The 21,870-nt window shown below is 39.7% G+C and overlaps 2 protein-coding genes across 2 annotated transcripts; both read right to left on the reverse strand.

The window, feature by feature from the left end:
* Positions 1-811: 811 nt before the first annotated feature.
* LOC140340858 (arylacetamide deacetylase-like 4) lies at positions 812-8,259 on the reverse strand. The gene is made up of 4 exons (XM_072426277.1): positions 8,033-8,259; positions 3,795-4,020; positions 3,112-3,175; positions 812-1,807 (listed from the first exon to the last, which is right to left on the reverse strand). The coding sequence occupies exons 1-4, from the start codon at positions 8,207-8,209 to the stop codon at positions 1,033-1,035; spliced, it is 1,242 nt and encodes a 413-aa protein (XP_072282378.1). The 5' UTR covers positions 8,210-8,259; the 3' UTR covers positions 812-1,032.
* A 3,880-nt stretch (positions 8,260-12,139) lies between these two features.
* Positions 12,140-16,741, reverse strand: LOC140340256 (arylacetamide deacetylase-like 4). The gene is made up of 4 exons (XM_072425312.1): positions 16,583-16,741; positions 14,909-15,131; positions 13,634-13,697; positions 12,140-13,070 (listed from the first exon to the last, which is right to left on the reverse strand). Exons 1-4 carry the CDS (start codon positions 16,739-16,741, stop codon positions 12,299-12,301), a joined length of 1,218 nt encoding a protein of 405 aa, XP_072281413.1. The 3' UTR covers positions 12,140-12,298.
* Positions 16,742-21,870: the final 5,129 nt, after the last annotated feature.

Genomic DNA, 21,870 nt, shown 5'->3' on the forward strand with positions numbered 1-21,870 from the left:
TGTCATACCTTCTATACTTTTCTCCTGCATATACTTCCCACTGTCATACTCTCTGCAAATATAGAGATCAAAAAATAATAAAGCGGAACTAAACCGAAAACAAAAAATTTCACTTACCTTTAATCTGCAGGTCCCTCGATGGTGCTGGTCCTTCTTGCAATCTGGTCCCACGTCTGGAATTCCTCTGCCTTAGTGCCGGGTGCTGCCATCTTCATTCTTTGCTTCGTTCTTCTTTCTCGTCTTCTTGGCATGTCCCCCGATTTTACACTGCGCAGGTGCGAGATCGGGTGACGTAGCCTGCTATAAAGGGGAAGAAAAAGAGAGCCGATCTCACTTTGCTTGCGCGAGATTGGCATCTATTTCCCTTAATAGAAAAATTGCCCCTTCTGCGCATGTACGAGATTAGGGCATGCACAGAAAGAGCACCCAGAGCCTCCAAGGATGCGTGACGTAGGTACCCCGGGAAGGCTCTGTGCTCCGATTTAAGAAGGGGGAGTTGCTGCAGGATTATCTACCCTTTTATGTAAAGTGAAAATGTTGAGTTTAGGTACACTTTATTGCTAAATTTGCTCAAGGACAAAGTGACATGTTGTCAATCAGCAAATTTGTGATACATTTAAAAATGACACAATAAGTACAATTTTTTTTATAAACTTTATTGAACATTTTACAATTTTTATTCCAGTCATTTTGTATTATGTCAATGACTGACTTTTGTCACATGCTTGCATGAATACAGTGATTGGCTTTGAGAGGGTATGCAAACATTAACTGGAACAAGTACTGCAGAGAGTTTGCATTGTGCACACAATTTGGGTCACAATTTTTCATTGATACTATAGTTCCATATTCACATAGCTGAGTCTTAAGATAAGTTTCAGGCAATGAGATATACTGTAGTCAAAAAACTAGGTGGTTAGGTTGAAAGTTTATTATATTTAGGTTTGCTTCAATTGCAAAAAAATACCAAGATGGCCCCATGGTAAAAACTCCTAAAACAATGGGTAGCAGTCAAAATTTTACAAAGAAATATCAAATTCCATTAATATAATTTACTATGTTGTCAACAGCAAGCTTCCCAGATTCAAATGAAAGATTCCCACTGTCAAAAAAGCTAAGAATTCCATGGAAGCCATCTTTCACATGGTACCAGGTGACTGGGATTCCATGATCTTCTAGACGTTTCTTATACAGTATTCCATCATCCCGCAACACATCAAACTCGCATGTTAAAATGTATGTCTTTGGTTGCTGGCTAATCACAGAGTCTTCAGCCAGCAACGGCGAGAAATGAGGTTCAAATGCTTTTTTATGGGCTTCGTAGACATCTTCAGAGTGGGAGGCCATGACTCTGGGCTTATATCCTCGGGCCTTAAATTCTTCTGGAATGTTTTCAGCACCTAACCACTTCCTATATTTCATTTTCAGATCCACAGGGACATGGTCTCCATCCAGAACTTCTTCCATCATGGTTAGATCACCATCTACATAATGTAACATGTAGAACACTGCACGCTCCCGATACAGGATGGGCACTGCCCTGTTTTGTATGTAGGAAGGCAAGTGAAAGTCAACTGCTTGGACTGCTGGGTATATCAAAACTTGGGCAAGGGGCTTTGGAACATCATTCTGGTCTACAAGAGCTTGACAGACAGCAGCTGTAAGGTTTCCTCCTGCACTGTCTCCACTTATTATAACCGAGGAAGAATCAACACCATATTCCTGTGCATTCTTTAGGAAGTAAATGGTGGCATTGAGGCAGTCATCAAACGCTGCAGGATACCGGTGTTCAGGTGACAGGCGGTACCTACAAAATGAGATGCAACTAAAATCATTCTACTTACACATAAAAGTGTATTTCTTCTGTATTGTTCCGAAATCTTTTTTCAAAACTCTCTAGACTTACATTAAATCAAGTCTGGCATTCACTAAAAGTGATGATTAATTTTAGGGTGTTCATGGGTTAGCACAGCCTTTGTCACCCTTTTTTACCCCAGAAGAACCCCCCTAAAATACCCCAAAAAACACAAAATCATTTGTAGAGCTTGCATATGTTATAAATACCAGTAAATTGTAGACAGAAAAAAAAGCCCATGACATACCTAAAGTATTTGATACCCACGTTGGATCATTTTAACACTGAAAGGCTCATCATTAAAAAATAATTTTCAGTAATATTCACAAAATCAGTGGCCAGTGAATTCCTATATACATTGGTGGCCAGTAAAAAGATATCAATCGTAAAGAAACAGGCACTGACCAAAATCTGTGCATACAGGGATGGGAGGATAAGTCTACCACAGCTCAGGGAACCCCTACCAATCTCCTGGGAACCCTAGATTTCCATTTAACCCTGGTTGAGAATGGCCAAGATAATGTAAGGTTTGACCAGCCCCTTTTAAAAGATACACACCAATCAATCAAGAAAGCCTTACATTTAAATGTTAAGCTTAGTTAAACATAGATATGCAGCCATATACACTTTGTACCGACAACCTACATTTTATAGTCTTACCTTATCTTTTTTTATAATAGTAACTATAATGGTAGTTTAAACATGACCCAATGAACTGCATTATGTAACCGATTTGGTCAAACCAGCCCCGTCTTGCAAATGAGCACACTAGTGCTGAGGGTTGAGCAAAAAGCAATGCAGTGTGAGGGCTAAATTCAGTAGAATACTGAGCAAAAAAGGTGGTTTTACATATTTCTAGCAAATTTGAACATTTAGGGATACAGATTTTATTTAAGCTTTAACTCATTTAAAATAACCATTTCTTGGGTGTTCATGATTTGTTCAAATTCTCTCCCTAACGGTTTATAAACCTCTTAAACTCTTTTGAACACAAATAAAGTACCCCAGATTTCTTATAGAAGAGTGTTCTGCCTGATCGCAGATGCACACTTGATTATGCGATAAATCGATTATCGTGTTCACTCTAAAAAAAGCCAGCATGAATGTTTGGGCTAAAGCACTACCACTGTGCATTTTAATGCATCAATCAAATTTATTTTGTTGCTTGGAAGTTACATTCTACTCATTCTTTATCTATTACTAAATCCTAAAGGTCAACACATTAAACAATCTTTGGCATGTCAACAGCTGCTTACCCAACGGAGACAACCACTGATTGTGTACCCTTTGAGATATAGCGACACAGACCATCATAGGAATCTGATGAACCAAAACAAAACAAAAAAAAAGCATATTAGTCACAGTAGAAAATTTACAATTTTCAAGGTGCCAACTCCAACTTCACTGCAATTCTCACCTTCTCCACACACCACTGCAGACCCATAATTACAGTGACTTTCCAAAAGTCTGAATTTGCATGGAGCTTAGCCCCTCAATAGGGCACCAGTCATTAGGTATTAGGTTTCAGGCACAAGGCACTACATTGAGGGTGTTGGTGGGATATTGGTCTTTTTCAGGGGACAAATTGGGTAAGTGAGTGGTGCTGTGAAAAGAGGCAATGACACCAACCATGTCCTGACTAGTATTTATATCTGAATACCAATGCCAACTCATTAAAACTATGGGGCTTAAAATACATGGCTTACAAGTAGTAATATTGAGGGCAAGTAAGTTACCTTTCTGACAACCAGTCATTACTTTGTGCAGCTGCTATCTATCAAACTTAGCTGTCATTGACAGTTCAGGTCCACATTACCAATCAGATGCTAATGAGAGGGGTTCCCAACTATTGCCAAATTATCCAACGCTTATCGACGCTGTCTGGAATAGGCATCCATGATCTCTGGTCACAAAAGCATTAAGCTACACATTTTCTTACCAATACTTCCAAACATCCATCCACCACCATGGAAGAACATAATCCCTTTTCTCCCCCCAGCAGAGGGTGATTTTGGCTGGTACACTCTGACTTGGATGCCATCAAACTGCAAGTTTTTGATGAAGAGTTTTGGATCATCTCCCAACTTCTTGGACATTACTTTTTCTCTGATGTATCGAGTAAAACCAAGCTGGCTGCATAAGCCTAAATTCTGTAGAATTCGGCCCTGTCAGAGAGAATGGTAGAATTCAATTTTACATTGTAACAAAGAATGTGTCTTGGAAAATAAAAAAACCTCCAATGAAGATTTTTAGTCTATACCTGGCATAGCATGTATTATCCATATGATTATGGACAGATAAGTAGTATTACATTCATATTTTTATTTTGGGTACATTGGCTCTTCTCTCTTCTTTAGTAAAGCTTCTCAGTGATTGTGGCATATGATCTCATGAGGACCCCCAACGACCCATGTTCAGCCATTGTCTAGGGAAGTATCCACTGAACTCCATGGGTCCCCTTGAGATTACCTGTGTCACTAAGATTTGCCAGCACCAATATCCTTCTAAAGCCTCCTTTCGAATCTCTAGCAGAACGTTTCATTTAAAGGGCTCTTCAACCACTTCCAATGTCCACATGCATATTTTACCCCCTTAAAGTTTTAAGAGCTATGAGTTTACCTGATATATTTATATATTTTTTTGTTATGGACAAATGACTTCAATGGCACAGTGCACCCTCTCTTGGTGATTGTGAGTGGTAAGGTTGTTTTTTTCCCTTTCTCATTGCCATGATGACATACAATACACCTACAGTCATGATTTAGGCAATAAATCCATGGTATTTATAATTATATAAAGGGGTAAATTTCTATTCTTCCACCACCTGGAAAAGAACAGTTAAATGGATAGTTCCTCTAGGCAAGAGTGATGGTTCTGGCCTTTTTCAAGAATTTTGGGAAAGCTTATGATCCCAAATGTCCAAAGAAGTCACTTCATGCAAGAATATGTACATCTAAGTTTTGGGCTCCTTGGCTTTAATAATATTATAAATATTATTAAACTGTATTTATTTAGCACCAACATGTTACGCACGCTGTACAATAAATAGTGGTTGCCAATGACAGACAGATACAAACCATGAAACAGGACAAGGAGAAGACCCTGCCCAAAAGAGCTCACAATCTAAGAGCTTTCCCAGGATCCCCAAAAAAGCACATTAACCACTAGCTTGCCTAGATGAGCCCTACAAAAGCCTCTGTGCGTAATTTGATTGACCCCAAGACATTTGTGGCTTGAAATGGACATAAAACAAGGAAAATTACAAGAAAAAGGAGCATTACTATGAAACTTGATTGACTGGTTGACTCTGTAGATTTTACACTTTTAACAGTAACCAATACTGGATCTACCAGTCCTATGCATTTAATTAAAGCTGTGGTCTGTGTGAATACACGTTGCAGGATTAATTGCTCGTCACAAACTGGTATCATCCCACCATCACTTGTTTTTCTAGTTTGATTTGTTGTGGAATTTATATTTAGCTGTGGCACTGAAGATTATTCGAGACAATTGCACAATGTTATATACTTATTTAAAACAGTTGTTTTCTGGGCATACAAGATACAGTATACCCAGAAAACATTTTCTTAGTACCTTGAGTGTATCTCATTCACCCAGTGCTTTTACCCTACCTCCCTTTTGTCATATCAGAGAGTACCTTTGATTTAAGGAACCCTGTAACAATTTTGTTACAATGTATAAAAATGTAGTGAGTCTATATATTGTTGCATTATTAATTTAGCTTTTTTGCCATGTTTAAATACCTTAGCCATGCCTTGAAAGGGAAACCTAATATTAGCGTTGTTTTAAACTGAACAATCAAATTTACTTTTTGGAATGATTTTATTTTCTATACTTTTGGCTACATTAACAATAATTGTTTTCAAGTTATTAGTAATTAAAGTTTGCTCTTACTCTTTATTTTTTGTTCTTCGTAATTGCAAGTTCCATGGCTCCTGCCAACTGGCTGGCTCCTTGCCGACTCATTCTCTTACACAGAAGTATTGGTTCTTAAAGAATCAATGATCTGGCAGGTCATTATGGCAGAAAGAGACGGTGATGTTCCATCTGCAATAATCCCACCTACCTGCCTGATCGCTCTGGTTGTCTATTGCCAGGATACCTGGAAATCCTGGTTTGCCCTGCATGTGCCAGGAATGCATGAACCCTTCACCATCCTGGCCCAGCCAATCAAGATGGCTAAAGATCATCTTCAGGATAAGAAGAAAGAAGATGGCAACCCCCTGCCCTGGCTTAGTAATCAGTAGGATAATATCACTGACCCCCTCAGAAAAAAAATACAAAAGTTTTTTTTATTATTTTCTGTGTCCAAAAAGATCAGATCTACTGTGCCTGTGACATGCAAAGCTCAAATGATTGGGCAGTTTGAGATATTTCACCAATGAGCACATAGACTTGGGGTGCCCAACAGGTGGATTGCGCTCTACCAGTAGATCGCAAAGGCAACGCGAGTAGATCTTGGAGCCCTGCCTTTCAAAATAAACTCCACCATGCACAGAAGTTATTAAGTTTTAATTGTTGGTAGATCATTTCGACTTTCGAAAGTGTGGGCACCCCTGACATAGACCATAACAAGAACTCTTCACCACTGGTTAGATTTATTTGTCTATATCTCCAGCTGTCTTGATGTTTTATTTCCACCATGAGTATGTTCTGTTTTTTTATTTGCACAGTTGCACAGTATTTGAAGTTCTGTCAAATATATTTAGACACAGCCTGAATTTGTAAACAGTTACCAATGTCCAGTCAACCTTTAACAAACCTAAGGTAATACAAAACACAGAACAAGTGCAAAGTACATAATATAGGACTGAACTTCTATAAACTTAAACCTCTATCAATGTGCAAACAGGTATCTGACGCCACTACTACTGCACTCCCCAATATTTACAAATCATTCAAGTACCGCCATTTAGGAGCATTTACAATTATCCCATGTGTACATTATTGCTTAGAGATATCATATCTCACACCAAATACATTGCCTATACACACTTCACAGTCATGGCCAGCCCCTATTTGACTCCAATAACCTTTTAGAAATTACAAATCTATAGCTGGCAAAGTCATGTAAATTGTCTAAGTTCCACTTTCAGTATATTTTTCCTCGAAACAATTGATTTTAGTGCCAGCATCTTGGCACTGGTTCATTTTTTGGCAAAGGGAATGGTAGCTTTCAGTGCCAGTCCAGCACATGGCTATACTACAGTTTCAATTTTGTGAATTAGGAATGGGTAAGATTAGGTAAAAACGAAGAGATCAAACACGTTCACTTTAATATATACCTTTATAGCCACAAAGTGATAAAGACTACTTACTATGTGTGCACAATGTGCTTTTCAAAACCCAGTAAAAGTCTCAGTGTCACCATCACTATGCTGTACAAAGCCTGTGCCAAAAATTTATTCTGGCAGGGAACCAGCAGACACACAAACTACAGACTACTTGCGGAAAACTAAAGGAGGGGGCAGGTACAAGACCAGTCGCCCTGCATGTGTAGAGAGAGCAGCAGGGACTGGTGTCCTGCACAAGTATCCAAGTTTCACATCCAAGTTTCACAAACTGGGCAATTACCCTGGACAGTCTGTTGTGGCTCGAATGGCAAAGGTGCAGGAAATTGGATGGAATGCTGTGCATTCAGGAGCCCTACTTTAATTTTTCCCAGAACCACATTTTGACCTGTGCATTTCCACAATTCATAGTACTAAACTATGCATGTACTACTGCAACTGTGGTGCCATTATTTTGAATGGCACCCCAATGCAAAGAAGCCACGCACCTATGCTGCAGCATGCCGCAAGGCACAACAATATACTTCTACACTAAAAATGGTCCAGTGCAGATTTGATTTTGCATTTTAAATGAGCTACATGCTTTAACATGTGTGCATCACAAAAATGAGAACGTCACCTGACTGTAACACTTAAAAGTAAGCCTAATGCTGATCATGCACACATGCAACTTTGTCTACAACTGGCCATGTGTATGACCAGCATAAGGGTCAAGTTTGGATCAGGAGATTAGGGTACATTTTTCAATTATTTGTTTGCAGAAAGAAAAGGATTGACTCTAAAAAAAAACTCCTAGATGCTGGCTGGGACTTGTAGTTACACAACAGCTGGTGCAATGTAAGACTGAAATAAATAATGTACTTACCACTACAGCAATGCCAACATAGAAGCAATGTATGGTGCGCAGTTTACCAGGGTCTGCCACACCTGGAGGAATGTCTGAGTTTGAAAATTCAAAATAGATGATGCCCACCACCAGTAGGATACATAATGCAATGACAACTATGAAGCAGATTGCCAAAATAGCAAGTCCCAAGCCCATGATTCCAGCTCTCTGGCTCCCAGCACTACCAGAGCTGACTTTGAATTGACTCCTCACCACTTCCTGGTAAACATTCTAGAGATAAATGTGAGATTACAACAGTTTGAAGGAGTGGCTAAAAGTTCTCCTGTTGCTGAATTTCAGTCATTCTTTTCACTGTAGACTGGTATGAGAACTTTACACTGTTAGAATTTTTATTATCATGTATATATATGGCACCAGCATATAACACAGTGCTGTACAGAGTCCATAGTCATGTCTAGTCTAAAACCAATCTTGGAGGAATGCCAATTCAGGGAGAAAATACACACTCTATGCAAAAACAAATTGCAAGTTCAACTAATTTTGCATTAACGTGCACCTGTTATAAGACAAAATATATTGGTTGACCCGGATGACCTCTCTTTTTGGGAATTTTAGTTCCCTGGTATTTTATGGATTCTTTTACCTAACTAGGAAATAGTGGAGTGATGTAGATTAATAGAAACTCTTACTGAGCAAATTAGTCTGGGATACAATAAGATCTACTTGTTTAAAGTCTAAAGATTCTCTTTATTTAGAGAGCATTTTTGAAAGGGGGTGTAGTTAGGGTAAATAATAATATTCATAAAAATTTAAGGCTAAAGGGACATTTGACTAGGTCCTGAGTAGTTAAAAGGTACTTCTACCTACATACTTAACATTCCTGTTGGCCCATGTGTTGAAAGTTCATCATATTGCTGATATCTGACACTTCTGCATGTGCTGTTCTTGCATCTAGACATAGGTGACCTCTTTACACTCCAGCTGATGCATCAGGATAAAATGACCCAGAAAGCCAAGCACTTTTTGTAATCCAGAATACATTGTATTAATGCAGAAAGCCAGAGATCTTCTCTTCAGTCTGCATTCTCAGAGGATGAAAGATGACACTTTGGGTCAAGAATCAGGGGGATGAGTTGGGCTTTAAAAGTGAAAAAAAAGTTGTTAAAAATATCAATCTTTGCACAGTTAAAATATTTAAAAATTGATATTCAGCGTTTCGCACAAAGCCCAACATATGCATACAAGCATATGAGAACAAGAAAATCTAAGCAATATATCTGGTCATAGTCCAGGCCAAGGACCAATCTATTCTATGTCCTATCTTGGCTAGGCTATCAGTGTCATGATAACTTGGAACACAATGCTCTCTAAACTGTCAGGGTGACCTTTCCTTATAATATCTTACATATTGTTACACCTGAATAATACATACACCCTATATGTACATCACTGGAAACATTTATATAGTTACATAGTAGGTTAGGTTAAAAAAAGACAGAAAAAAAGTAAAAAAAAAAGACAAAAAGTCCATCAAGTTCAACCCCTAGGGAAATAAACATATCCCAGATATAAAACCCTATAAGACATAGTTAGTCCAGGGGAAGGCAAAAAAAACCCTGGTACAATTTGCTCCAACAGGGGAAAAAAAAAACCTTGATTCCATGATTGATTCCATGAGGCAATCGGATGTTCCCTGGATCAAAAGTCATTGTTATCTTTACTTTAAAGCAAGTTATATTTTGTGCTTCTAGAAATCATCCAGCTTTTTCTTAAAGCAATCTATAGTAGTTGCTGAATCTGCTTCCTGAGGGAGCCGATTCCACATTTTCACAGACCTTACAGTGAAGAATCCCTTCCTTATCCGGAGCTTAAACTTCTTTTCCTCCAGACACAAAGAATGCCCTCTTGTCCTTTGTAATGATCTCAAAGTAAATAATGGGGAAGAGAGTTCTTTATATGGACCATTTATATATTTTACAGGGTGATCATATCCCCCCTTATACGTCTCTTCTCAAGGGAGAATAGATTCAGTTCAGCTAATCTCTCCTCATAGCTGAGCTCCTCCATTACTTTTATTAATTTAGTTTGTTTTTTGTTAAGTGCAACACAGTTTTTTTTTAAATCGAGAACTAATGGGAGCGCAAAGCCTACATCATGCATCTCGGGAGGCTCTTGGGTGTTCCTTCTGTGCATGCGTCTCGGGCATGTGCAGATGGAGCATTTTCGTTAGAAGGGAAAACTTTTTTTCTTTTTTCAATGTCACCCAATCTCGAGCCCTGGGTTGGGTGACGTAGGTGGAAGAACCGGAAAGAAGAGCCGAAGATGGCAGTGCTAGAAGCGCCGGCCCGAAGACGGATACCGGGAAGACGCGTGACCCGATGGAAGAGACCTTCGGATGGATCGGACTACCCTGCAGGATTTTTTGTGTTTTGGGGGATTTTGAGTTTAGTTTCTCTTTAAGTTTGTTAAGGCCAGCAGTGAACCTTTCATCTTTGCTTCTTTTTAGTCTGCTTAGAATACCATTTAAGTGTAACTATACTAAAAAAAAAAAGTCACCCTTATCTTTACTTCTGCAGAGCCCCCCAATCCTTCCACATCTTGCCTTGATTCTGTCCCTTGCCGTCTTGTAATCCTTGTTCCTCCCGGCGCCATATTTTTACTTCTTCAGGCTACATCACCCTGTCTCGCACTATGCAGGCTTAAGGTCGGGTAAAGTAACCAGTGGTAACTGATCAGAGCTTTTTTTTCAGTGACCGGAGAAGCCATTTCTGCACATACCCAAAGATCGTAAGGAGCCGCCCAAAGCTTTCTGGGATAACTGATGTATGTATACTAGGAGGCTCTGCGCTCCCAGTCTTTACCGTTGCGGCAGTAAAGACAGAAGAGGAGGGGCTTCCCTCCTTTTAAAAAAAAAAAAGAAGGTAATTTTTACTTAAAAAGGGTTATCTACCCTTTTCGATAAAGTAAAATTTTGGGTGATAAGCCCGCTTTAACTGCAACTTTTCATATTTGTTCAATGAGTGCAAAAAATACCTGCAAATCCTGACAGAAATCTTGTGTACTGATAACCACGTGATTTCTGCCTGTGAGAAAAACATATTGAACCATCAAATCTAGGGACTTCAGTATATTATATTGTGTTTGAGTATGCCTTAATGTTTTATTCATCAGTAGAGGACACCCCTGGTTCACATAAACTCCAACAATAAAAGATGTTATTGATAATAATCAATGGATCTATTTATAAAATACAGGAAAATTCAGGCCCAAAATATTGGGAGAAGAAATGTCCCCAGACCCCGGTGGTGATGGATGCTGCTGAGCATATTAGATAACGTTTTTTTATGTGTATACGTGTAACGTGTTTTTAATGTGTAATAAGGGAAAGTTGTGAACGGATGATGGATCAGTTTCGTGCATAGCTTTACCATTACCATACATTAGCATTAAAGCCGCAGAATAAAAAAAACAATACTTTAGTTGTATATTCCTCTAAAGCTGTAATTCAGTCTATACAAATATACAGGTAGTCCTCGAGTTAAGGACATCTGCAGAAGACTCCTAGATACAAACAGGCTTCCCTGCTGTTTGTGTGAGGACAGAGGCTTGATGGGGGGAGGGGGGTGGTTTGCATGACTTGCAGAAGAAATCTTTTGCTGTTCTGCAACATCTTGTAACTCTTTAATGACCAAGGCAAACACTGCAGTTGTTTTGTTTTGTTTTTTGTTTTTTTTTTGCATATCAAAGCACAACTTGCTCCAGAAGTTTATGAATGTCTAGTCTCCATTGCTTTGTTTTTGATTAGGTACAGTGAGGATTTTATAAAGTAACCGACACCACAGTGCCTAATACTATGTTGAGACAAACATCTGTCCTAATTACATTTATTAAAATAATGTACCTGTTCCGACTTACATACAAATTCAACTTAAGAACAAACCTACAGTCCCTATCTTGTATGTAACCTGGAGAAAACCTGTATAACAATCACACATTTTTTTTTTTATTCCAGGTCTCTACACTCATTTAACATGAAATAACTCATGCAGAAGCTTCCTGTAATAAAGACTGATCACTGCTGCTCTCTTTCCTTATACAGGTTAACTGGTCATGTATCCCCCCCCCCCCCCCATATAGTTATCAGCCTGTGGTGGGAGGACACAGATATGCCTAGAGGATGTATGGCATTTTAAAGCTCAATGCGTAGTTAGATAATAAACATTCTTTTGTTGGGTCATCTTACCATTTTGTTATATAGATGTTTACATTGATATTTAGAACACATTAGGCATCTCTTATAAAGCTAATAATGCCCTCCACAGCCCGTTTCCCCGATTCACAATCACTATGTTCAAAGAAGTTGGCGATTCCATGGAAGCCATCTTTAACATGGTGCCAAGTGACAGACACCCCGTTGTCTTCCAGGCGTTTCTTGTAGAGTATACCATCACTGCAGAGAACATCAAACTCACAAGTTAAAATATAAGATTTTGGTAGCAGGCGAAACACAGAGTCCTCAGCTACCAATGGAGAACACGAAGGTTCAAACACATGTTTGAGTTTTTCATACAAGTTTTTATCAAAAGCAAACATCACATGTGGCTTGTATCCTCTGAGCTTGAACTCATCTGGAATATTATCAGCACTAAGCCACTTAGAGAATTTCTTCCTCAGATCAGGAGGAACATGGCTACCATTCTGAACCTCCCTTGAGATAGACAGATCCCCTTCGGCTACGTAATGCAGCATGTAGAAGAGGGTACGTTCTCGGAATAAAAGAGGCACATATTGATTTTGCTGGTATGAAGGTAAGTTGAAGTTAATGATTTGGACTGCAGGGTACATCAGCACCTGGGCCAAAGGTTTTGGAACATCCTTCCTGGTCACAAGAGCTTGTGATACACAAGCTGTTAGATTGCCACCAGCGCTGTCTCCACAGATTATAACAGAAGAGGGGTCAACACCATAGTCCTGTGCATTCTTCAGGAGATGGACGGTAGCATTCAGGCAATCTTCAAATGCTGCGGGGTATTGGTGTTTTGGTGCAAGCCGATACCTAAAAGAAATGTTGGGAATCATAACTAAAGAAAATTATCAATATTTAGTTGCATTTGTAATTCCTGAAGGTATTTCCCTTGCCTGCAACAGACTGATGACAGCTTCAGCCAAGACAGAGTCACCAACTGGAGCTCAATGATGGCATTATATATCAAAAGGTAGAGTTTTGCTAAAAAATTATACTGTTGCTCTAGGGATCATTAAGGAAACAAATTAAAAGGCCACCTTAGATATCCCTTTTAATGGCTGCAGACCCCAAGGTATCTCCAGGTCAGCTAGAAGATGAAATCCCTACTGTTTTAAGCTCATTTGACCATCTCCTAGTTATAAATATCACAGCTCCACAGAGCATCAGTAAAAGATTTCCAAACAGCTTAATCTGGCACAATTTGATTCTAGGGAGGAGAATATCATGCTTCAGGATCTTTACTTCTGCTGCTCACAAGATTTTAAATAATACTTATTTTAAAGTGTTATATTTGCATATATCTATAGCATTGCACAAATTCATATGTTTGATTAGAAATAGAAGATTAATAAAAAAAAAAAAAAACTGCTTACCCAACTGAGACCACCACAACTCCAGCTTCTTTTGATATGTGTCGGCAAAGTCTGTCATAAAGATCTATAATATAAATAAATAAATACAGACACTGAGACAAGTAAGTGTTGTTTACTCTATTATCACCCTTCCAATCAGGTACAAAAAATGTAATGTTAACTAAGAGGAATTTAAAATAAAAAGCCTATCAAAAATTTGTATAAGGATCTTTGCCCCTCTCGTAAAAATGAAAATCTATATCATCGAAAATATTGTCTCCCCTGCTACTAGTGTCACCAAATGCTGCGGCGATTAGGAGAAAATTAACTAAAGTCTCTTTTCTTGTAAAGAAACAACATGAGTAGGAATATCAAAACTGTGAAGAGAGGTTGTGAATCTACAAGTACTCTGATGGGGAAAGAGATAATGAAATCTTTTGGGTGAGTCAGATGGCCTTATTTTTTAAAGCTCTCCAAGGCTGGTGATAATACACCTTTATCAGTGAAGCTGGGTGATCCAGCAAACCTGAAATAGATTTATTCAAAGTCATTTGCTCTTTACTAGCAAATGTTTTGAATCTTGAACAAGATTTATTCCAGATTGGCTGGATCACCCAGCTTCACTGATGAAGTGTATACTATCCAGCCATGAAGAGCTTTATTAAATCAGGCCCACAGAACCAAAAATAAAAGGTAATCAAGTAGAAAACATTATTAAGGAGAGAACAGCAGGGGATTTGATGTGGCTCAAATGTTTGTATGTGATTGTACATGGTATATACAGTAGTAAAACAAAGATGAATGACTTATATCTAGAGAGACCATGTGCATAACCCTTAATAACTTAGTGGGTGACAAGTTCTATACTATACAAAGTACAAATGACTTGATCTTAGATCTTGGTATAATATACTGGCTGAACTGAATGCGAGTATCGACACGTTTCGCTGGTTTAGGCTTCCTCAGGGGATTAGTGGGAAACCAGTGATAATATATATGTTTTTGTTTTGAATGTGGATGCCTCACTGACATAACTGTAATTAATGTTTCTGTATGTTTTTATGTTTTTTGCTTTTGTTAGTAATATCACTGGTTTCTGTCTTGTGGAGAAGAAGTGACAAAAGTAGGATTATCAAAACTACCATATGAGATTGGGTGTTAACAGGTATCCTGGTAGGGGAAATTTTTTGAGATAAACTCCCAAAACTTCCCAAGAAAAAGAGGATTCCTTTAGGTGAATCAGATAACTGTTTGCTAAAAAAAATGTTCTCTTTTTTTACAATATCTTCTGCTTACCAATATCTCCTAACACAAACCCTCCTCCATGAAAGAACATAACAGCTTTTCTACCCCTGGCATAGGATTCTCGGAGCTGGTAAACTCTCACAGGCACACCTTCAAATTTAACATTCTTTGTAAAGAGCTCTGGATCATCTTCTGATTTTATTGGAAACAATTTTGTTGAAAAGTTTGAAAGAGCAACCTCGGAAGATATTCCAAGCTTTTCAAGGGTGCTTCCCTAATCAGAGGAGAAAAAACAATGAAATGATTTCAAACAAGCCAGAGGATGTGCATTACTGTAACAAATCAAACTATATATCTATCTACAGCATATACATTTATAGTATGTGGACACACCTCCAAGCTCAGGTGATTTCAAGTGAAAGGCGGTGGTAATTCTAGAGCGTACTCATGGAACAGTTGGAACACTTGGAACAGTTGCGCACTTCCAAACTCATGGTAGACTGGATCCTAATCTCCAACTCTAATGATTACCTTTACCAACAACTGAAATGTCAGTTATGAGCCAGGTCATCTCACTCAACATAAGTATCTGACTTCACAAATGTTCTTATGGTTGAGCACAAACCAGCCACAGGCACAACTAACATTATGCAGAAAATCTTCCCAGAAGAATGAAGTCTGTTTAGGTTGTGGTGGGACAGGGGGTCTTTATAATAAGACTCATCATTTTCAAATGAGATGCCCAACTAGCTCATACAGGTGTGTTTACCAAGTGTCCACCAACATTTCTGAGCCAACCAGCTCAGAAAATAGAAGACAATTTAATATAAGGAGGATTTTTAATAAGAAAACTTTTAAGACAATTGGTGGCTATAATGCCAAAGGAATGTATTTTAAAGGTAGGTAGAGACCATAAAAGATGGTGTACCAGTTTTTCCTTTTTTGTACCCGCAAGTACACCAAAACATGTGATTGCAGGTTGCCCAATCAGATTGTAGCTGTATCTGAGGCTGTTTGACACTGGACACACATGCTTTGATGTACCAAGTGACAAGACCTGTTCCTCCACATTAGCAACTTACACATGGTATGCTGCCAACAATAACATTTATTGGGAACAATTTATTTAGCTACACTCTGGGTTTCAGTTGCAATTTTAATTTTATAAAGTGCCAAATTGCCAAAACTAAAACTGAATACATAAGTGTAGTTAAGATAGCAGAGAGAAACTACAAACCCCATGCAGATGGCATGCTTGATAAAGAATGAACCTTGCCCAGCAAGCCTACAATGCCTATTTCCAGGGCACTGTGTCAATGAATGATTTAGAAAAATACATACAAACCTCTCTCTGACTGCTCCGTATTTACATATTTAATAATATTTGAATAAATATCTCAGGTCTCAGTGTAGTGCTAAATGTTCCCAACTTCATGCAGTTTTTTTAAAAATAGAGTGTGACATTACAATACATAGAAATTGCATATTTTCTACTCTTACTTGGAATGAATTTGAAGAATGAAAGTGATTTCTACTTTGTTTAATAGGTAAGGTAGGCTTCTAAAAGCAAAAATATGCAAACATGGTTTGCAGACCCAGGTATCTCACTAGCAAGGTCCAATAAAGATAGAGGAAATTTCTGGTGGTTCAATGCTTTACCTTCACCAAAAATTAAAATTTCTTAATTTAGTAGTCAGATACATAGATATTGCATACCAAACTCACCAGGACTGAAAAATCAGTCAGAATCTTATGAAGTTTTCGAAGCTCTGCATGGCATGCTAAACCTGGGGGATATTCAGCTTTTGAGCTTTCAACATAAACAGCAATCACAATGTACACGATACAAAGGAACAGAAAAACTCCTATCAGAAGCAGCAACATGGCTTCCACTGTCCTTTAGCTTTGAGGATTACAGCTGCTGTGAAATTGTAGACTTCCTGGATCATCCAGCAATATTCGCCACCTAGCAGCTGTGAAAAAGTATAGCTGCTTATCAGTTCTAGGAGGGTTGTCTGTTCTAGGAAAGGATCTTTGGTCAGACCTGTAGTTTGTTGCCTGGTTGTTTGGTTTGATGGAAACCTCTACTGATCTACTGTATCTATCTCTCTATCTGTCATCTGCTGGTCCATTATTGTAAAGAACGACTAAATGATCATGAACCTCAGGGGACAAATCGTCCATTTGAGACAAAGTAAGCAATATGCTCTTCTGGGCCCCCCTGCCCCCCCCCCCAGGCTATATGGGAAGTTTATGGGAAGTTTAGCTATTTTTGGTTTTCCAGATATCCTGGCATTAAGCTTATGTGTCCCCCTCTTCATCCACAGTGGGCCTTCAGCCATTGTTCGGAAGGATGTGCAGCCATGTTTGTGCTTGCGACATTGCACTGGACTTTATGCATGCTTGTAGCCTTAACAATTCATTGTATCTCTTGCACAATCAGTGCAGTTGGAGGGGATTAGAGTATGTTCTTCAGCCAATGAACAGATAATTACCTGGTCATGATTCTGACCTACTCTTGGCTGCTAGACCTATTTAAGCCTCTCTAGTTCTAGGTTCAGGTTGCTGAATGCTTGGCATGCTACTTGCTACTTTACTTAGCATTACTCCTGATAGACTTGATAGACTCTTGATAGATTTCTTGAACATTGACTCCGGCTCAACATGAACTCTTTTGCCTGTTTTCATTCTGACCTGACATCGGATTGTCATAAACCTGATGATCTGCCACCTGCCCTGACCTTAGACCATCATGACTTTGATTATTGCCAGCTGCCAGCCTTGATCTCGACCTATGTGCCTCTAGATCTTCTACTGAGACCCCAAACAGGGAAGCCTGATCCTGCTCAGGGAGAGCCTGAAGGCCTGGTGATGTCTTTGCAACAAAGTAGCCTGGTGACCACTAGGGTTTCCAGCAAAGCCTCCCGGGATACCTACATAATGCATCCTAGGAGGCTCCTTCTGCACGTGCCCGAGAAGCCCTTTCGTCAAAAGAGCGAAAAAAGCCGATCTGACACATGCGCAGTGAGATCGGCAAGTTTTTTTCCCCAACTACATCATCGATCTCACGCCTGAGTTGGGTGACATAGTAAGAAGAACCCGGAAGAAGAGGAGAAGATGGCGGTGCCTGGTGCGCCGGCCCACAGATGGATACCGGGTCGACACATTACCCAAAAGAAGTGACCTCCGGACCGATAAACCACGCTTTTTTTTTGTTTTGGCCTTTTTTAGAGTTTAGTTCCTCTCTAACTGCGCCCTGGGTAATCACCTGCCTCCTACCAGGAGGCATAGCCCTAACACCTGGGCAACATTAGACTTCCCCTACTTCCTGACAACAGTTTCACTAAACAGGAAAATTGGAAATTTCCATTGGAAAAACTGGGTTCCTAAACAACTTTTTATTTCTTTTTGCATCCAAGTTGCAGATTTATTTTCCCTTCTTTTCTGTTTAAAAAAACAAAGTTGTCAGGCCCCAGATCATAATGAAGGACAGTACCGATATCTTTTAGAGACCACACCTTTTTTTACACACTGTGCATGCATTTGACAACTCATTCATAAAATGCATGCGATTAAAGAAGAGGCAGGGACAGGTCATGTGATAAGTCTGTCCCCCAGGGTTTTTCGTTTCATTTTAATTATTAAATGAAGCATCCTTTGTTTTGGAGCTTCATAGCGAGTATATTTGTAAAGCATTGTGAGCTCTGGGCCCACAGACTGTAAACTATTTCATCAGCTTGGGTTACAGGTGCTGCTTTTTTCCCACCACCTTCTGGTGAAGTAGCCAAGGCAGCTCCCTACTATGCCTACACCTGGGTCCAGACCTGGTTACATGGCAACATCAGAGGAGTTGCTCTAGCAATACATTCATATTATCTTTCAAATAGTTTATAAAAGTAATGGAATCACATTGAAACAGATACAAGCTGAGACTTAGTAAAACATTTAGACTTAGTGTAGCAAGGAAAGGATTCTGAAATACTAGTTTAAGGCCTAAATCTCATTGAGTGCAAAAAATACTTTTTGACACTTCTAGATATCTTATGAGCTAATACATCTCTGTGGCTTCAGCAGTACTGCATTCCCATCATTTACACTGTTTCCAACTATCACTAAGCATCACAAATTTCTTCCTTCTGTTTGGTTTATGGAAAGCCAGATTGGTTGGGCCCTGGGGCTTGACCAGGGAGAAGAGTGGGAGGGTTTCCCTGGTTCATCAGACTCATGTCTGTGTTTTCACCTGTGGAGGTGAAGCACAGGTGTGCCATTTAATCAGGCAGCATTATTCTGCAAGTAGCTTAGTGTGATCCCAAAGCTGGTAGGGAACAGAGCTCTACAGGACAAACTGCTCTATATGTAAGTTTTGCCAGATCATATGAAAAGTTACTGTATTACTATCTTGCTCCAAGCAGTCGGTGACTTGAGTGAGTCTGTTAGGTGCTCAGCCAAGCCACTGTTTGTTGTTGTTGACATTTGCTGCAACAAAGATACAGGCCGGAGCCTGCATTAAATTATAACTAAAAGCTTCCTGTCTCATGTTTGGACACCCCATTGATACGAGGAATCCCACATAGGGTGGAGGATGTCTAAGTCCTTGAGGCAGCAGTGCTTGGAATTATATATTCACAACCAGCCTAACACATTTAAACAGTTAAACCAAAGGCGGTTGCCGAGGGGGATGCTGCTGTTGCATCATGGAAGAAGTCATTAAGCAACTCCTTATTGCAAAGCCTGCACAACAGCAGGCTAATGCAGTACAAGAGATGAATGCTCAGTTGATAAAGTCAGAGTCCGTGCAACAGGAGACCAGATGGTTGCTGGCAGCCCAGCTGGTAGAAATAACCAGAGCTGCAAAACATCACTGGAAAACCTTGAGCAAAGTTGTGCAGCAGCTGGCAACCCGCATATTGGGGTGCCCTGATGACTCCATTTTGATGTTAAAAAATGACACCACATGATGATGTAGAGGCCTTTCTTCATACATTTACCAAAGTGCTAAAAGGAAACCTGGTCTCAAGCCTAGCGGGCCAATCTGGTTGCACTATTTTTATCTGGTGACTCACAAAAGGCATGTTTTGACCTGATCCTGGGGGAACGCCAATAGCTATGAAAAATAAAAATGAAGTTTCTCCGATATTAGGGTGTCACTCCTGCTATGAGGGCCCAACAAATGTATAAATGGGCTTATCAGTCAGAAAGGTCACCCCAGTCACAAATGCATGACCTGGTTTATCTGGCGAGAAAGTGGATGAAACCAGAGATGCTTACAGCATCCCAGATTGACAATGGACCGCTTCCTGAGGGGACCAACTAGCTGCCGAGGATTTTCTGGCACCAATGCCCCCTCAGTGACCTGCATTACACAGTCATCATCCATGGCAACAGTAGAGAGTCTTCACCCCTGTGAGGTCAAAGGTGATGGACAAAGAGTATATTGGTCTGAGATTGGTGGGAAGGCCTGTGAGACTTCTTCAACAGATATCCGGGGCCAGCTGCACTGCTGGCAGTGCAACAAGTTGGGATATATTGCAACTAGATGCCCCATGTCTGCAGAACCCATGGACGTACTTGACGGAAGTCCCCTTTTGCTTGACCGGTACGTACCATAGATACTAAGTTACATATGTCTGCTGTCAAAGATGGTGACAACCCACTGCAGTGATAAAGTTTAGGATTCTGGAAATGTGTGCCATGAAGTGGGTTTGTCATCAGCACCAATGCATAATGTGATTTTGGGATGAGACTTTCCCCTGTTTTGGGAAATGTAGAAGTAATTACAGCTTTCACCCGCAAGCCCTAATACTGAGACTGCAGTATGTAATCCTGAGCCATTGGACCCTGTGTTGGACATTAATACTGTTGTGTTTTCTCCAGATGTAAATGATAATAATTTTCTATTGTCAGTTTTAGTTGGTGACCCAACGTTGCCGCCAGGGGCTTCTGCGACTTGTGAGTTCTTGCAGGAAAACTTTGGAACCACTCAGCTACAAGACCCGACATTAGCAAGTGCCTGGGAAAATGAATCAGGTGGGCTGAAAATGTTTTTCCACATTTTGTTGTGAGTAATGAAATGTTGTACTGTGTAGAAAGAGAGAATATGAGAGGAGGTAAAAGAACAGGTATTTGTACCCCAACCCTACCGAAGAATGATGTTGGACCGTGCCCAAAGGTATGCTACTGTAGGGCACCTTGTGTTGAAAAGACCCAACAACGTATCTTGCACAGGTTTTTCTGGCCTTGGGTTTGAAGAAGTATTGCGAGTCTTGCGCAGAATGTCAGTTGTCAGTTTTTGTTTACCATTTCTGAGGTTCACTGTTTCCACTGCCCATCCTAGATGTACCTTTTTAAAGAATAGCAATGGATCTGGTTGGGTCACTGGTCAAATCAGCCAGAGGGCATCGGTATATTCTGGTGGTGCTATATTATGTTACCTGCTATCCAGAGGCAGTACCTTTAAGAAATACATTCTCTAAATAACATTGGGCATAAAACAACTTTGTACTTCAGTATACCACCCGCACAGTTTAGTAGAACATTTTAACAAAACACTGAAAGAAATGTTAAAAAAGGATGGGGGTGATTAGAAATCACTTGCCAGATGTTTGCAGTCCGAGAGGTTTTTCACCCTTTGAGCTAATGTAAGGGAGACTACCTCGTGTTTCTTGGATATAGTCAAAGAGACTTGGAAGCACAAAGCTTTGCCCCACAGAAGTGTTTTTAAACATGTTGTAGCAACGCAGGATAGAATTACAGAATTACAGAATTGTCAGGGACCTTATGAAATACTTGAGAAAGTGGGGGAAGTAAACTACAAGAGCCACCAACCTAATAAATGTAAAAATGCATCATCCTAATTTAATTAAGCCATGGAAGGATTGAGAAGCTCTCCCAGCCACTCCTTAGTCCTCTCCCTAAGTCCCAGGGGAATCCAATATGTAAAGGTTGCAGGAACCCTGTCAGCATTCCAGAAACAGGAGGCAAAAGAGTTCCTGCAGAGAAGTACAGATGTATTC

This window comes from Pyxicephalus adspersus, chromosome 11, assembly GCF_032062135.1.
Source record: "Pyxicephalus adspersus chromosome 11, UCB_Pads_2.0, whole genome shotgun sequence".
Taxonomy (NCBI): domain Eukaryota; kingdom Metazoa; phylum Chordata; class Amphibia; order Anura; family Pyxicephalidae; genus Pyxicephalus; species Pyxicephalus adspersus.

Excerpts from the sequence above, each read along its gene's own strand:
- LOC140340858 (XM_072426277.1), bottom strand. The coding sequence starts at position 8,209 with ATGGGCTTGGGACTTGCTATTTTGGCAATCTGCTTCATAGTTGTCATT. Across the intron at positions 4,021-8,032 it reads ATGTTGGCATTGCTGTAGTG|GGCCGAATTCTACAGAATTT; the intron begins GTAAGTACATTA and ends TCTCTCTGACAG. Across the intron at positions 1,808-3,111 it reads TCAGTGGTTGTCTCCGTTGG|GTACCGCCTGTCACCTGAAC; the intron begins GTAAGCAGCTGT and ends CTCATTTTGTAG.
- LOC140340256 (XM_072425312.1), bottom strand. The coding sequence starts at position 16,741 with ATGTTGCTGCTTCTGATAGGAGTTTTTCTGTTCCTTTGTATCGTGTAC. Across the intron at positions 15,132-16,582 it reads TGACTGATTTTTCAGTCCTG|GGAAGCACCCTTGAAAAGCT; the intron begins GTGAGTTTGGTA and ends TCCTCTGATTAG. Across the intron at positions 13,698-14,908 it reads GTTTGTGTTAGGAGATATTG|ATCTTTATGACAGACTTTGC; the intron begins GTAAGCAGAAGA and ends TTTATATTATAG.